We start from the raw sequence: 18,696 nt of genomic DNA, 5'->3' as shown, positions 1-18,696 counted from the left end.
ACTTCCTATTCCTGATGCCACAACCACGCCCACACCAGCCGACTGAGCCGTCCACGAAACACACAAGCTACGACCACTGGAGTTTGTAGTAGAGAGCAATGTGCAAACTAATCATCATCATCATCATCATCACCATCATTAGGGACACTTTGACCACCTACTATACTCATTTCACTCCATCTTAGCCTAAAATTGCCATCTCTTCATCTTCAGTGCTGTAACAGTAGGTCAAACTAGAACAGGGTGCTAGTCACGAAGAAGTGCTATGGTAGGGATGTAGAACTGTAGCATCCTCTTTTTCTGCCACCGAGTCACGTGAAGAGGCAAAAGGACGAAAATCTGAGCCAAGTTAAGATGAAAGAACTAAATGCACAGGAACTTGAGGCTGTTTTTCTTTCTTTCTTTCTTTCTTTTTTTTTTTTACCTTGTGAGTGCACGAAGGAGAAAATGTCCAAAAATTTTTAAGTCATTTATGGAGTACCTTTTATTGGTTTTTGTAAGATCTGATCAGCTTGCAATCTACAGCAAAGCGTATAGTCTGCAAAAAATACAAAACTGCCTTCTTTCCCTTTTAACATTAATTTTCTTGAACATGTCTTCCTTGTTTTTCTATCAGGCATATATTTCCTTGAACGTTTTTCTGTGTTGTCGATGCAGCATACATTTTCTTAAACGTTTCTTCTGCGTTTTCTATCCGGCATACATTTTCTTGAACGTTTTCCTGTGTTTTCTATCCAGCATACATTTTCTTGAACGTTTTTTTCTGTTTTCTATCCGGCATACGTTTTCTCCTGCGTCTTTCATTCAGCATACATTACTTGGTTTCATCTGTTTTCCAGCCGCATACATTCCCTCCCACGTTTTCTCCCTGTATGCGTTTTCTGTGGGCCCCCTATCGAGGTGAATCTGCAGCATTTGAATATATATATGGAGGCAAATTGATTTAAGGAAACACGACGCTCTGTTCTGTTTACACTCCACACAGCAAGAGACTTAATATTCATACATCTGGGACCTCGATTCGAATCCCCACAAATCCACATCCCTACCCCTCAAGATTCACATTTCGCCTTTCTGGGTTTGGTGGTGGAGGGGGCGTTGGGGTGAGGGTGGGGGTGATGGAGTGGAGTGGGGAGAATGGTGGCTAGGTGGGGGTTTGGGTGGGTGAGCGTGGTTGGATGGGGGGTGGTGGAGTGGGGAGAATGGTGAGTAGGGGTGTGGGTGAGAGGTGAGGGTGTGGGGAGAACAGTGGTTAGGGATGTGGGTGGTGTGGGTAGAAGCTGGTGGGTGGGGATGAGCGTGGGGTTGAGGGTTAGGGTGGGGACTGTTCGGTGATGGAGTGGGGAGAATGGTGGATGAGGGTGTGGGTGGAGGTGAGGGGGAAGGGTAAGAGTGTGGAGTTAGGGTGAGTGGGGGTGAGGATGGGAGTTGGTGGATGATAGAATGGGGAGGATGGGGGAGTGGGGTGAGGGTGAAGGGTAAGGGTGAAGGTGTATTGGTGGGGGGAGATGGGGTGAAGATGAGGGAGGGCATGAGATACAGGTCATGTGGGGAGAATGAAGGTATGTGTGTGGGGTACTTGTAAGTGTGCGGGTGAGGGAGTGGGAAAGTCAGGGTGGGGAGGAATGGTGGGGTGGAAGGGAGTGTGAGGGGGGTCTGTGAGGGGGTGAGGGAGGGGTGAGGGGTGACATATATTTTTGAGTGTGTGGATGTCCGTGTTTGCTTTCATGTCCAGAGTCTGCACTTTGGCGGGCATGTCATCTTTGTGTATAGGATGCTTTTAGGCCTGCATACATACACTTACACGTGCAAATATACATACACAGTTACACACACACACACACACACACACACACACACACACACACACACACACACACACACACACACACACACACGTACTTACACCTTATCTAAGCCCGTATTTTGAGTGGCAGAGAAAGCTTCGTTGCATCTTTCCTTGAGCGATTTTTTCAGCGCGTTATCCCTTATTCTTCTCGTGTATGCCCTCTCTATCTATTTCATATCTACTTTGAATCAGTAACTCACAGGAGGATATTAAGGTGTAATGTGTAGGATAAGTCGCCAGTGAAAAGGAGTTACGGCCTATCTAAAAGCCAGTTAGGATACAAATACATAGGCGTAAAATGTAAAATAAATAGCCAAGGAAAAAGAGTTGCGAACCGCTCCCTGTAGTTGTAAGTTTAACGTGAAAAAATCCTGTAGTATTAGTAGTAGTAGTGGTGGTGGTAGTAGTAGTAGTAGTAGTAGTGGATGTTGTTGTTGTTGTTGTTGTTGTTCTGAATGAAAGAGTTACCCCCTTCCTGTCCCCCACCATCGTCCTTTCGGGGGATAGGGAAGGTAGTTGAGGGACGTGTGTATAGCCAGGCAGCTCCACCGCCCAGTTATATCAGTGCCACCACGTGACGGCGCCCCTCTCCACCGCCAGTCCCTCTGAAGTGTGCAGAATTAAAAAGAAAAATTATTTATATATGGAAGGTTTTCATGTGGTGGATTTTTTTTTTTTTTTTTTTTTTCTTTTTTCACATCTATTACCTGGGCACTACGGGACCCCATTTTCTAGAGCCTTGCGTTTCTAGAGCTTCGTGTTTCTAGAGCTTTGAGTTTCTAGAGCCTTATGTTTCTAGAGCTTTGTGTTTCTAGAGCTTTACGTTTCTAGAGCACTGAGTTTCTGGAGCTTTGTGTTTCTAGAGCTTTGTGTTTCTAGAGCCTTATGTTTCTAGAGCTTTGCGTTTCTAGAGCTTTGTGTTCCTAGAGCTTTGTGTTCCTAGAGCTTTGTGTTCCTAGAGCTTTGCGTTTCTGGAGCTCTGCCTTCTAGAGCGTCGTTTCTAGGTTCTTTTTCTTTGCTGTGGCTTCTGGCTTATTAATTTATCTAGACAGCTTATTTTTTTATTTTTTTCCCGCCTAGGAGACTGTCTTTGGCTTTTTCTGTTTGCCTGTCAGTATCTGTCTGTCTGTCTGTTGGTCGATCTGTTTCTGTCTGTCTTTCTTTCTGTCTGTCTTTCTTTCTGTCTGTTTTTCTGTCTTTTTGTCTATCTGTCTCTTTTCTCTGTCTGCTGTTTTGTGGAAAAGCTATTAGATGGAACTGCAAGGTGTTTTATTATGACAGAGGCTCATCATAGGGATTTTTTCATAAATTGTGTGTGGAAAATAGTCAAAAGGCGGTGTATTTTCTGTCCTGGAAGGGGTATATCCTCTCTGAGTGCCCCTGTCAAGGCTGTTATACCTTATTTCCCTTGACTAATTTTCCTGCTCCTTTTCCCGTTACTTTTCTTGCTAATTTTCCTGCTTTTGACTAACTTCATCACATTTCTAGGCCATTAAGTTTCCTAGATTCCTTTTCCTGTTTTTCCTGCTTCTAATTACCCACTTTTATCACATTTATAGACAATTTCCTATACTTTTCCCCGGTTACTTTTCCCCCCTTCTAAATTCCTCATGGCTGGAGCAGAATCAGTGTTTCTCGGGAGTTACTTAGGGGGAGGAGTCTGTGGCTGGAAGTGTGCGAGGGGGGACTCAAGTAGGTGGAGTGGGAAGGAGAGAGAGTTTACGTTCCCCCCCCCCCTACGCCGTATCGCGAATGGGCAAGTGACTCCCATTCCCTCCACAGATTTCTTAGATGTTCCTAGATGTTTAAGTGCCTAGATATTTACCCTTCTAAGCTGTTCCTATAATATTTCAAGACTGTCACCTTTCAATCCTGCTCTTTTTTTTTTTTCTGCCAAGCTTATAGATGTTCCCTGTCTATGCTGTCACCCCTATATCTCTACACTGTCACCTTTCACTCCTATTCTACTACGTTCCTTGTACTGTCACGTTCCTTGACAGTGTCCCTCAATCACATTTCACTGCTCCTTCGTTTCTACTTCCACTGCTCCTTCAGTCCTACCAAGTTCCTGGCATTGTTTCTTTGTCGAATTCACTACTCCTTCAATTCTACCTCCACTGCTCCCTCAATTCTGCCTTCACTGCTCCTTCAATTCTACCTCCACTGCTCCTTCAATCCTACCACGTTCCTAGTAATGCCACGTGCCTAGATCGTCTCCCTCTTCCCCAGGCCCTGAGAGAGGTCATTCCACACGTGAAACGCGAGAGGAAACTGTCCAAGATCGAAACCCTGACCCTAGCCAAGAACTACATCATGGCCCTGACGAACGTGGTGTGTGAGATGAGGGGGGAGGATAAGCCATACCAACTCTTCCCCAACAAGTCCCCCTCTAACTCCGATGGGGGAAACTGCCACTCCCCCTCCTCCCCAGCCACCAGCACCAACAACAACAACAACAGCAGCGACCACGACAACCACAACAACAGCAGCAACAGCATTCATAGAGAGACGAATTTGTTTTGAGGTGCAGCTTGAACTGTCACTTAAGCCAGCAGCGGAAAGAAAGACAGCAGCAAAACACCAAGGATCATGACAGCCACCACACTGACAGCAACAGCCTTCAAGGAGAGGAGACGTTGTTTTGAGAGCTGGAACCGAGGCTGTCACTCCGGCATACCCAGGAAAAGAAAAGCAACGGCGGCAATGACACCGACAGCCACGACCACAAAAACAACACTAACAACAACAACGGCATTAACAGTCCAATTTGTTTTAGCAGTACCTCGAACCACCACTACAACAAAGAAAATAAAAACAAAAACAAAACAACCAAAACAACAAAAACAACAGGAACTAAAACCAAAACAAAAAAAACAAAACAAACCACCATTTTTAAAGGGCGTCTCAGTCCAACACCTTTTCCCTAATTAAGTCCCTGCAGATTGAGTCCTTTTTCTTTATTTTCTTATTACCTTCTCAAGACAATTTTCTTAGTCTTGGAAGAGGCTGGTGGACCCTCAGGGGGCTTAAATAAACCCTTCAGTTACCCCTTCACCCCGAGGCCCTTCTTACCTGAGTAAAAATCGTTTAATGGTAAAATAAAGTTACCTAAGTTATGTTGGTTTTATTAGTATTATTATTATTTTTATTATTATTATTATTATTATTATTGTTATTATTATTATTATTATTTTTATTATTATTATTATTATTATTACTACTACTACTGCTACTACTACTATTATTATTGCTATTATTACTACCACTACTACTACTGTTATTATTATTATTATTATTATTATTATTATTTTAGTAATGATTAGTAGTCTGTTTTCTTCCTTTTGCATCTTCCATCAAAACTGAATTCATTTTGTATTTTGCTTACAAATTCTCCTCTCTCTCTCTCTCTCTCTCTCTCTCTCTCTCTCTCTCTCTCTCTCTCTCTCTCTCTCTCTCTCTCCACTTATTTATGTCTGTCCACTTATTTATGTCTGTCCACCTATTATTATCAGTGCTGTCTATCTATCTACCTATTTATCTATCTGTCTATCTATCTATCTATCTCCATAACACAAAACACACACAACACAACATGATGAAGGGGATCTGAGGAGGAGGACCGGTGTCAGAAAAAAAAGTTAAAAAAAAAAAAATTCCAAAAATGTAATTACTTATAAAAAAAAAAAAATGTACATGAACAGAGTACACACAGAGAGGAAGAAGTGAACAGAAGGAACAGTGAAAAGTAATTAAGTGTAATTTAGTGTAAAGAAATTAAGTGGAGAGTAATAAGGTGAAGAGTAAAAGTAATTAGGTGACTGAGTACTTAGTAAAAAGTAATTAGGTGAAGAGTAATAGAAAAGTAACTGCAAAAAGTAATTATCATAAGTAATAAGAAGAGTAATTAACAGTAAAATGTAATTATCAGAAGTAATCCACAGTGAAAAGTAATCCGCATTGAAAAGTAATCCAATAAAAAGTAATGCACAGCAAAAAGTAATCCACAGTGAAAAGTAATGCACAGCAAAATGTAATGCACAGCAAAAAGTAATCCAGTGAAAAGTAATTCACACTGAAAAGTAATCGACAGTAAAGGTAATCCACAATGAAAAGTAATCCAGTGAAAAGTAATCGACAGTAAATGTAATCCACATCAAAAAGTAATCCACAGCAAAAAGTAATCCAGTGAAAAGTAATCTGCAGCAAGAGGTAATCCACAATGAAAAGTAATCCAGTGGAAAGTAATCGACAGTTAAGGTAATCCACGGTGAAAAGTAATCCACGGTGAAAAGTATTATACCAGATTACACTATCCATAAAAACCTTCACTTCATAATCTTTCGAAAAATCAAAGACTTAAAAAAAAAAAAAAAAAAAAAAGTTAGAGTGTTTTGGCAGTGAAAGAACAGCAGTAAAAAAAAAAATATATATATAAAAAAACACTTAGGAGTTTTTTTTGAGAGAGAATATGGGTTGAAACGAGGGTGAAAAATGGTATATGGGAATTCCTTGACATGCATTACAACCTGCAGTATATATGAAAATTCTTTGGGATCCATGAAAAATACTGTAACATCATCTTTTGGAAAATTGGTGGACAGTAGGGGACAGTATGGGTGTGATTTTTGGTCCGTGAGAATACTGATACCATTTTTGTTTTTGTTTTTTGTTTTTTGTTTTTTTTTCCAGAAATTTCGGTTAGTTTACAATTCAAACTTTCCCCCATTATCGCCTGGGTGAGTGAGAAATTTATCATCATTGTTGTTTTAAGAAATTTGGTTTTACAATTCAGACCTTCGCTACTCCTTCCCCCCTCTCTGTTCCATCGTGTTACCTACCTACCTACCTGCTTACCTGCCTACCTACCTACCTACCTACCTACCTGTCTGCCTACCTACCTACCTGCCTACCTACCTACCTACCTACCTGCCTACCTACCTACCTGCCTACCTGCCTACCTACCTTCCTACCTGCCTACCTACCTTCCTACCTACCTCCCTACCTACCTTCCTACCTACCTCCCTACCTACTACCTGCCTACCTACCTACCTACTACCTACCTGCCTAACTACCGACCTACCTACCGACCTACCTACCGACCGACCGACCGACCGACCGACCTACCTACCTACCTACCTGCCTACCGACCGACCGACCGACCTACCTGCCTACCGACCGACCGACCTACCTACCTACCGACCGACCTACCTACCTACCGACCGACCTACCTACCTACCGACCGACCGACCTACCTACCGACCTACCTACCTACCGACCTACCTACCTACCTACCTACCTACCTACCTACCTGCCTACCTGCCTACCTACCTATCTACCCACCTACCTACCTACCTACCTACCTACCTACCTGCGTCCTCTCCCCTTTCCCTTCTACAATTTGGGTAGTTAACATCCTTCGCCCATATCGTTTGTATAAAATAAAAAGTGTGGGTATTAACTATAATCCATGTGGTGCTCTTAACATTATCCCATTTCCGATTTAATACAGCTCTACGACGGTAAAAAAATAAATAAATAAATAAATAAAATAAAGTAGTTTGGGCATATTTTTGACGCCCACAAACGTCATTACAAAAACAAACATACAAAACATGAAAAAAAACAAGAGAAAGAAAACGCAAGGGAAAGCGTATCAGATATGGTGTTTGAAAAAAAATAATGTAAAAAAAATATATATAATCATACCTACTATAAGAGATTAGGAAAAAACGAGATAAACAAGAGACGGTGTTTTGTCTGTTTTGAACGAAGACTGTAAGTGAAAATCTGTGGTGTTTTGATTGTTTTTTGGTGTTCGTGGACAGTCAGTGTGAAAATATCGAATGAATATCAGTTTTCAAAAAAGGTTTGACATCTAAACACACACACACACACACACACACACACACACACACACACACACACACACACACACACACACACACACACACACACACACACACACACACACACACACACACACACACACACACACACACACACACACACACACACACACACACACACACACACACACACACACACACACACACACACACACACACACACACACACACACACACACACACACACACACACACACACACACACACACACACACACACACACACACACACACACACACACACACACACACACACACACACACACACACACACACACACACACACACACACACACACACACACACACACACACACACACACACACACACACACACACACACACACACACACACACACACACACACACACACACACACACACACACACACACACACACACACACACACACACACACACACACACACACACACACACACACACACACACACACACACACACACACACACACACACACACACACACACACACTTCCTTTACAATCAAACAATAATGCAGAGTATAGAAGAGGCGGAAGAACTATGATCAGTGTTTGCTAGCCTTGAGAGAAGCTGGTAACGGAAAAAAGAAAAACAAAAATGAAAGTTTGGTGTGAGAAGAGGGCACAGAAGAGGCGAGAAGAAAAGAGAAGAAGCGAGAGGAAGAGAGGAGGCAAGAGGAGAGGAGGAGACGAGAATAAAGACTTACAGAAAGAGGAGAGGAGAGGAGAGGCGAGAGGAGGCGAGAAGGGACGAGTGATCAGAGTATAGTGGGTAGCCTTGAGGGGAAACCATTAAAAAAAAGAAAAAAAAAAGACAATTACTTTCACAGACTTACCCCAAGATCCAACGTATAATCAGAAGACAAAATCGAGGACCAGTGAGGAACGTAGATGATTTGAGTATTTTAGTTTCGAATTTTGATCACCATTAACACAGGCAGCACTGAATCTTACATGCCAGAAGGGAGATGGGAGAGGACGGTAAGATGCGGGATGTAGAAGGGGGAGATACGGTTGCAAACTTAGAAGGAAAGTCAGAATTAGAACACACTGGGAGGGGAAAAATCAGTTTCTTGTAGCTTGTGAAAAACGTGGATGACAAAACACTGATACAAGAAAAACAGTTTGGAAGCTTGTATTTCACCTGCTACAGGATTTTCAGAGACACTGCATGAAATGAACGCAGTCAGTTTTTCATGGTACGGTGTATAATGCTTGTGAAATTCGTGAAAGACAGGATGTTAATGTAAGAATGTTGAAATCTCAGTCTATCAATCTACAGCCACACCCCTCAGTCTTTTAAGATGTGGCCACAGACAAATCGCCTCCATGTCACCCCGTCCTCTACCATTTGGCTGCCTCCCCTCCATCTCACCACCCCCCCTCTCATGTATCACCATCCCTCCATCTCATCCCCGTCTTTCCCTCCCCCTTCCCCCCCTCCACATTACATTCTTCTAGTCAGTCTCTCATTTACCATCCTTTCCACATGTCAGCACACATCCCCTTGCTCATATCTCTCCACACCATCCCTCCATCTCATCCTCTAACATCCCCCTCTCCCTCACTAACTCTCCTAGTCAGTCTCTCATTTTCCATCCTCTCCACATGCCAACTCACGCCCTTCTCTCATAGATCTCCGCACCTCTCCTCAAAATATCATCTGTCTCCCCCATCCACCTCACTCGTTCACTCTCCTAGTCAGTCTCTCATTCTTCATCCATATGTCAATTCACACTCCTTCATCTCATCATCTATCATCTCCTCCAACTTCACAAACACTCTCCTAGTCAGTCTCTCATTCTCCATGCATTCCACACGTCCACTCACACCCTCTCTCTCTCACTGCATCCCTCCATCTCATCCTCTATCATCCCTCCACCTTAATGACACTCCTAGTCAGTCTCTCATCCTCTCAGCATATAACACGAGAAGAGACGATGTAATCCCCTTATCGTAACACAAAAAAAAAAAAAAAATCCAGGTGAAATATCAGAAAAAGTAAAAAAAATTGGAAAAAGTACTCTCCCATTTTTTCCTTTCATCCCTCCCCATCGATCGCCTCAGCCCTCCCTCAGGTGAATATGATGCTGTTGTTCCGGCGTCTTAAAGTCCCGTCCAGACGATCGAGCAATGCCCGCGGGCACAAGCGAGCAGTTTGCCTGTTGACGGGCTCACCGCTTGTGCCCGCGGGCAAATGCGTAAATTGCCCGTGGCAATTTACGCATTTGCCCACGGCCACAAGCGGTGAGCCCGTCAACAGGCAAACTGCTCGCTTGTGCCCGCGGGCATTGCTCGATCGTCTGGACGGGCCTTTAGCCTTGTCCACACGAGCGGGCATTGCCCGCGGGCACAAGCGAGCAGTTTGCCTGTTGACGGGCTCACCGATTGTGCCCGTCAACAGGCAAACTGCTCGCTTGTGGCCGCGGGCATTGCCCGCTCGTGAGGACAGGGTATATGTATATGGGTCCTGGACAGGGCTTTAGCTACACCTCAAGAGCCAAGACACGTGAAAGTAATTGTGATGATCTGGGAAGGATTTTATGCACGCACTCTCTCTCTCTCTCTCTCTCTCTCTCTCTCTCTCTCTCTCTCTCTCTCTCTCTCTCTCTCTCTCTCTCTCTCTCTCTCTCTCTCTCTCTCTCACACACACACACACACACACACACACACACACACACACACACACACACACACACACACACACACACACACACACACACACACACACACACACACACACACACACACACACACACACACACACACACCTAAACTTTATTTACTGAGGTGTGAAAAGATCAACAGTTTCGGCCCGACTTCGACCCACATTTACCGTCAAACCAAAAATAAATAAATAAATAAATAAATAAATAATAATAAAATGTACGTGTTTTTGAAGAACTCTATACATATCCTGAAATCCTTTTTATTGAGAAAGTTAAACCATTTTCGCCCGACTTGGACCCTCATTCATCCCCGAAGCCAAGAAACCATCCTTTAAAGAAAAATTTGGATATATTTTGGAAGGATTTTCACCCATATTGAAGTTATGCTGATTGTGAATATACATCCATTTCGACCTGACATTGACCCTTTTGGTGGATTCTCGGTGATAAAATTGAAAAAAAAAAATCATTACTTTTTACACTAATAAGGGAGAGATTGTGAAAAAGGCGTGGTGCAATTGACAGAAAAATGAATCCAAAATAAGCGGTAAGGAGGGAAAAGAATGTGATTATATTATGTGCATTAGAGACACGGTAAGAAAATATATATGGACTCAAATTTTGGATATGGAGACGAAAAGGTGTCATGTGAAGGTGCGGATAAAAAAAAATTGCGTATGTTGGTGTAGTCTTAAATATAGAGCGGCACGGTAAGAAAGAAAAAATATGTATATGCAGTTTCATTGTGGATATAGAGACGAAAAGGTGGCATGTAAAGGTGACGAAGAGGAAAATTGCTTATCCTGGTGTAGTCTTAAATGTAGAGCGACACGGTTATAAAGAAAAAATATGTATATGCACTTTGTGGATATAGAGACGAAAATGTGGCATGTGAAGGTGAGGAGGAAGAAAATTGCTTATCCTGGTGTAGTTTTAAAATATAGAACCTTAAGTATAGAGCCTGATCACACTTCTCACCTGTTAATGGCATGCTGACTCGTACCTGTAGCCTAAAAAAAATAACTACGACAATAAGGTGACAATAAACTTTGATGTGTACCTGTCGACACCACAGAAAAGACAAGAAATCAGGTAAACATGACTGGAAAAGCATGTGAAAAAAAAAAAAAAACTAACAAGAAAATTATCAGTTATGTATGGAGAAGAATTTTGATTTACGAGTGACTTATACCAAAGAATCACAAAAGGTTATAGAGCGACAAAGTTACCACGATTTTGGACTCACGGATGCAAATTAAAAAACTGACGAATTATATAGATTTAGAGATGGACCTGAGTTAAGTATTATGCATGGATTAACGAGTACTGGACATGTTGGTACACGGAAGCATGAAGGACGCTGTTGGGAGAGGATGTAGTGTGTTCTAGGAGGGACGAAACTGATTGACACGGACCCAACTCATCATGGCAGTGGAATGGCAAAGGTTCTTAACTCTTCAACGAATATTCTGTAAGGAGTGAGAAGTATCAATTGTCCGCATAGAAGCTGATATATGAAACTGCTAGATGAGGAAATACGCAGTTTAGGGAGACGGAACTGCGTAAGATTGCGTAAAACGAATATTATATACCGTAGCGATGTAGTGAGTAGTTCAGGAAAAGTTAGGTAGTTTCAGGGGAGAAAGACAGGTGTCAGAAAGCATTTATTAAACTCAGTAAAAAAGATAAACAGTATTAAAGAGTGATCAGTGTCAAATATAATAAGAGTACATTATCAGAGAGAAGATAAGAAGTTACACATGACACTGAACTGTATGTAGAGAAGCAATTATGTAAGTGTAGATAATCTTGTACTGAACTTAATATATATAAAAAAGTTTAAAGACGATGGCATTGTATCAAAAGAAAACTAAAACTGTCAAACGAAAAATGGTACTGTCAGATGAAAAATATTGTCAAAAGAAAAATAGTATTGTCAAATGAAAACGGTATTGTGTCAGACGAGAAATAGTACTGTCAAACGAGAAATAGTATTGTCACAAGAGAGTATTGTCAAACGAGAAATAGTATTATCACAAGAGAGTATTGTCAAACGAGAAATAGTATTGTCACAAGAGAGTATTGTCAAACGAGAAATAGGATTGTATCAAACGAGAAATAATATTGTCATGAGAAATAGTAATGTCAAACGAGAAATAGTATTGTCAGAAGAGAAATAGGATTGTGTCAAACGAGAAATAATATTGTCATGAGAAATAGTATTGTCAAACGAGAAATAGTATTGTCAAACGAGAAATAGGATTGTGTCAAACGAAAATACATATTGTCAAAAGAGCAATAGTATTGTCCAACAAGAAATAGTATTGTCAAACGAAAAACAGTATATATTATGCTGAAGGTAAAATTGTGTCAAACTTAAGGTAAACACTGAAGTAGAATGATATAACAAGGAACTGTGTTAAATACCAACCATTCCAGATCAGAGAAGTTTCCAGTGAACTCAGAGACGATAATTTTCCAGGATAATCATTCCAGCATGAAGGAGTGTGTGTGTCAGAGAAAAATGAGAATGTTTTAACAGTGTCAAAGGAATATTATTAGTTATTTTAGGTCACAGAATCTTCTATGAAACTAAAAAAGACAAAGTTTTATCAAGAACTAAAAAAAAAAAGATATAGTTAATCAAACAGTAGTCATTTCACGTTACCTTGTGTGTAATTAATAAAGAAAATGTTTTAAGACAATGAACTGAAATAAGAAAAGTATCAGGCACTTTTCCAGATACAAAACAAATCTTGTGTAGTTTTAAGAAAGACAAATATAATCAGTTTTCTTTGGACAAACACCTTTCAGCAGCCGACTTAACTGAGGTTCAAAATAACAAGCACAAGAAAAGAGAATATGTTAGGCGTGACAAAGACATTTTTCGGTCGTTAAAAAAAAGAAAAAAAAAGGACCGAGAGAGCAAAGAAGTTAATATGTGGCAAAGAAAACAGAGAAAGGAAAGTACACACAAAAACAAAGACAAAGGAAATTAGTTCGTGTGACAAAGAAAACAGGGAAAGGACAGTAACTTAGACGTGGCAAAGAAAACAAAGAAAGGAAAGTAGCTTAGATGTGGCAAAGAGTGCAAAGAAAACAGCATAGGTATGAGAGAAAGAAAAAAAAAAAAAACAGTTTAGATGTTGAAAATTTTATCTGTCCTTCCTTGGAAAATTCGTATGTGCTGGAATATCTCTCTTCCTCCGATAAAACACACACACACACACACACACACACACACACACACACACACACACACACACACACACACACACACACACACACACACACACACACACACACACACACACACACGAAAAAAACCCTAACCCTACCTAGAAAAAAAAATCTCATATGCCCATCTCAAAAATTCTCTCTCCGGTCGCCCTGGAAAACTATAAAAAAAAAAAAAAAAAAATCAGCGCTTTTTTTTTACGGCCGACCAAACTTCATGACTGACACACGTGGGAATTTGTCCGTGAATTTGATAATGATGAGATTGGCGCCGGGTGTAGAGGCCTTGGGTTCCTTTTTTTTCGTCTCCTGAAGTGAGGGGAAACTGAAGGGGAAAACGAAGAAAAAATGACTACGAGAGAATGGAAAAAAAGGACTATTTAGAGATGGGATTTTTTTTTTTTTTTTTGTCCTGAAGTGAAAGAAATTGAGAGCAAAGGGAAAACGAGGAAAAAATGACAAACAAGGAAGTAAGGAAGGAAGAATTAGAAGGACGGAAAATACAAGGAAATTTTTAAAGAAATAGAAGGAAGAAAGGGAAAATGGAAGAGAGAGAAGGAAAGGAAGATGAAGGAAAGTAGACAAGAGGAAAAGAGACGAGGAAAATGAAAGAAGTGGAGTGGAAAAAAAACAGAAGACGGGAAAAAAGGTTACAAAATGAGGGAAAGAAAAATAGACGGAAAATTCACTACAAAATCGACACTGAAAAAAACGCAAAAAAGAAAAAAGTAGGAAATAAAGAAAAATGAAAAAATCTAGAAGAGGAAAGAATCTAGTAAGGAAGGACAGAGGAAGGAAAATCTATATATAAGAAAAAAGCAACAAAAAAGTAAAAAGTAAAAATTAGGAGAGGAAGAAACTAGAGAAAAAATAAGAAAGGTAAATAAAACTGGAAAAAAATCAGGAATTGAGGAGCCGAGGATAGAGATAATTAATGACAGGTAAAAATCAGAACATAGAGAAAGAAAAAAAGGCAAGAAGCTAAAAATTAGACAAAAAAAAGAAAAAAGACAATTACCTTCATGACAAAAACAAAAAACAAAATAATGGAGAAATCAAGTAGTTAAAATCTGAGAGAGAGAGAAAAAAGACATATGGTGCTTAAAACTGAAAAAAAAAAAATAATAATAATAATGAGCTGAAAGAGAAAGAAAATAAGAAATGAAGATAGAGACAAGCACAATAGTAAAAAATCAAAAAATAAAAAAGTAGGCGAAGGATAGGGGCACCTGGGAAGGAAAAAAAATATATTAGAAAAGGGATAATAAGAAAAAAGAGAAACAAAAAACCGAAAAAAAGTTAATATACGGAAAATGAAGAAATAGGACAAAAAAAAAATAAAGGCAGTAAGAGAAGGAAATATTGAGAAATGAGAAAAAAGTGAGAAAAAATTGAAATGCGAAAATTTTTTGAAAAATAGGATGAAAGTGAGAAAACCAGGAAAAAAACAAAAAACAAAAAAGAAGGACCTCGATAAAGAAAATGGAAACTTCGAAGGTGCAGGAAGGGTAGACTAAACGACTTGTGGTCTTGTTCAAATCTCTTGGTAAAAATATATATATATAAAGCAGGTTACTTAAAAGATAATCTAGTCACTGTATAGTTTTAATGAAGAGTGTTATATTTTTATGCTATTCTCTCGTAAAACCATTTCCCCCCCTAGTCCATGAATGTGTATAAAAAGAGTACCGTAAGATAAAAATATATATATATAAATTATAAATATAAATATATATATAATACAACTCATTCTATTTATGTGCATAGGGTAATTGTAAAAAAATATGGAATGTGAGAGTGTTTCATTGTAGTTGTGTAGTTGACATGTAAGAGTGAGTTTTATCATTCTCTCTCTCTCTCTCTCTCTCTCTCTCTCTCTCTCTCTCTCTCTCTCTCTCATCAATCTTTTTATAGTCTCTTCCATCCCACTTCACCTCACTCTCATCTCTTATGTCTTCTCCTCTCTTCTCTTCTCTCCTCTCCTTTCCTTTCCTTTCCTCTCCTCTCCTCTCAAATGGCTTTACTCTGTTCTCATGTCTTTTCTTTCCCCTCCTCTCATTCCTCTTGTCTGCTCTCTTCCTGTCCTTTTCTCCTCTCTTCTCTTTAAGTTTCTCCTATTCTCTGACCTCTTCTCCTCTCTCCTCTTCTCTCCTCTCATCACCTCACCTCTTCTCCTCTCCTCTCTTCTTTTCTCTTCTCTCATAGTTTTTCCTGTTCTCTTACTTCCTCTCCCCGCTTCTTCTCTCCTCTCCTCTTCTCTCTTCTTCTTCTTTCTTTTCTTCTCTCATAGGTTTTCCTGTTCTCTTACCTCGTCTCCCCTCTTCTCTCCTCTCCTCTCTACTCCTCTCCTCTCTTCTCTTCTCTCCTCTCCTCTCCTCTCCTCTCCTCTGCCCTCTTACCTCTTCTCCTCTCCTCTCCTCTTTTCTCTCCTCTCCTCTCCTCTGCCCTCTTACCTCTTCTCCTCTCCTCTCCTCTTTTCTCTCCTCTCCTCTTCTCTTCTCATTTCCTTCCCTCTCCTCTCCCCTCCTCTTCTCTCCTCTACTCTCCTCTCTTCTCATCTCCTCTTCACTCCTCTCCTCTCTCCTCCTCTCCTTTCCTCTCATCTCCAGCAGAATCAAATCACACTGTTCCCATACACAATCTTAGCTTTATAAGAAAAAAACCATATTACTTAAGGTATTTATGTGAACAGAGTATTTTTTGCCTCAGCGTTAATCCTCTGACTTTAGGATTTTCTTCATCTGAACAGAATCGTCTGAGAATCGTCTGAATGTTAATAAAAGACGTCCATAGCAGCCAAGGGGTTTATAATTAACCTACTCTGCAGAAGGACGCCGCGATTTTTTGGGGGGTCTTCCTTCTTCAGACGATTTTATTCAGCGGTTTTTTGCAGCTGTGGCCTTCGTTTTTTTTTTTTTTTTTTTTTTTCAAAGTTAAAATAATCCGGAAGTTCAGACATCTTAGGTCAAGGGGTCAAGACTCCGGATTTCCTCAGCTGAGCAAAATCGTCTGAAAAATCTGAACAAAATCGTCTCAACAAAAATCTGAACAAAATCGTCTCAACCAAAAATCTGAACAAAATCGTCTCAACAAAAAAATTTAAAATCGTCTGAACAAACAATCTGAACAAAATCGTCTGAAAATTCTGAAAATCGTCTGAATAAAAATCTGAACAAAATCGTCTGAACAAAAAATCTAAAAATCATCTGAAAAAAAAATCTAAAAATCATGAACAAAATCGTCTGAACAAAAATCTGAACAAAATCGTCTGAACAAAAGCCTCCTACCTGACTATTTTATTTACCTTGATAGTGAACGGGTTAATAAAGACTTTGGCCAGTATTTAGTAGGTTAAGGAAGCTCCCTAACACCTCTTCTTAAGCGATTTATTTTGCGTATTACTCCTTACTATCCTCATCTGTGTCTAATCATTCCATAATTATGCATGAATAACGTACAAGTTTATATTAACCATCTATATAATAATAATAATAATAATAATAATAATAATAATTTCAAGAAGCTCCCTAACACCTCCCCCACAGCGATTGGTTATGCTTATTACACCTTACTCTCCTGTGTTACAAGAATCCTTCCAATATCGCCATAATCTGCATAACGTACAAGAGGATATTAACCAGCCATATCCAAAAATAAATCGCAAAAGAACAGGTGCTAGGGAGCTTCCTTAACCAGCGCGAAGACGAACCTTGATTTTATATATTTATTTTTTTTTACTGTTCTTGCCTTAAAAGCGAAATGTTACAGCACTAGTGAATTTATTATTATTATTATTATTATTATTAGCTGTTTTTGTGGTAGTAGTGGTAGTAGTAGTAGTAGTAGTAGTAGTGGTGGTGGTAGTAGCACCGTAGTAGTAATAGTAGTAGTAGTAGTAGTAATTATTATTATTATTATTATTTTTATTATTATTATTATTATTATTATTATTATTATTATTATTTATATATTGCCAGACGCCATAATCCCGAAAGGGGTGGCCATTTGACTTTGAGTTATTTGTTTTACGGGGAGGGGCACTAACCCTCCACCAACCCACTTCCTGACACGTAGAGAGCATGGATGGTTTGGTTATATGGTTACCACCCGGCGTTGTAAATTATTATTATCATCATTATTATCACCATTACCAGCATCATCATCATCATTATTTTGAGGACTGCAGGTACGATTTTTTTTTTTCTTTTGCGGGGGGGGGGAGAAAAACGCATCTTATTGACGCAATCTCGGTGTCGGTAAAAATACTCCTCTTCATCTACGCAGCCGCAGCGCCAGTGAATTAAATCCAGGTTGTGTAGTGGCGTGTTATTCACCCTTGTGGATTGAGAGAGATTTACTCTTTATTTTGTGGTTTCTTTAGTCTTCCTTTATTATTTATTATTTTTGGTGCTGTTGTGAGTTTTATTGTTTATCCTGGAGTGAGTTTTTTTTTTTTTGTCCTGTATTATTTTTATTTCTCGTTTTGGTGTTGAGGTTTTTTATTTGTGAGATTTATTTTTTTGTGGTTCGTCTAGGCTTCCTTTATTTTTACCCCCGCCAAGGAGGTTATGTTTTACCCCACGTTTGTTTGTTTGTTAGCGGGATTACTCAAAAAGTTATGAACGGATTTTGATGAAATTTTGTGGAAGGGTGGGCCATGGACCAAGAAAGAATTGATTAAAATTTGGGCCGGATCCGGATTCTTTTTAATGGCAATGGCACTGGCGGAGGTATGCGTTCTCTGAGTGCCACCTAGTTTCATGGTTTATTTAGTGTTGCTTTTCGCATTTATTTTTCTCATTTATTTTATGGTGTCTAGTTTCGCTGAGTTACCCCTTTGAAGCGAAAATGTGATATTTTTACGAGGCTTATAAAACTGATGAAGAAGAAGAGAGGAAGATTGTGAGCAAGATGAGGAGGAGGATTAGATAAGGAGGATGAGGAATATTCTGAGACACCGAGGAAGATGAGGAATATTAGGAGACACTGAGGAAGATGAATATTAGGAGACACTGAGGAAGATGAATATTAGGAGAC

The 18,696-nt window shown here is 39.8% G+C and overlaps 1 protein-coding gene across 1 annotated transcript in view; it reads left to right on the top strand.

Annotated features, from left to right (window-relative positions):
- The window catches only part of LOC145413832 (uncharacterized), a 98,061-nt gene that overhangs the window by 35,155 nt on the left and 44,210 nt on the right, over nucleotides 1-18,696 (top strand). The window contains exon 3 of the mRNA XM_080283498.1: nucleotides 4,079-4,286. Coding sequence (XP_080139624.1) covers nucleotides 4,079-4,286 — 208 coding nt within the window. The remainder of the gene's footprint in view (nucleotides 1-4,078; nucleotides 4,287-18,696) is intronic.

This window comes from Coenobita brevimanus, chromosome 12 (assembly GCF_032717465.1).
Source record: "Coenobita brevimanus isolate Jiangsu-jjx chromosome 12, ASM3271746v2, whole genome shotgun sequence".
NCBI classification, from domain to species: domain Eukaryota; kingdom Metazoa; phylum Arthropoda; class Malacostraca; order Decapoda; family Coenobitidae; genus Coenobita; species Coenobita brevimanus.
Note: the sequence above shows the minus strand (reverse complement) of the source record. Positions and strands in the feature narration are given on the sequence as shown.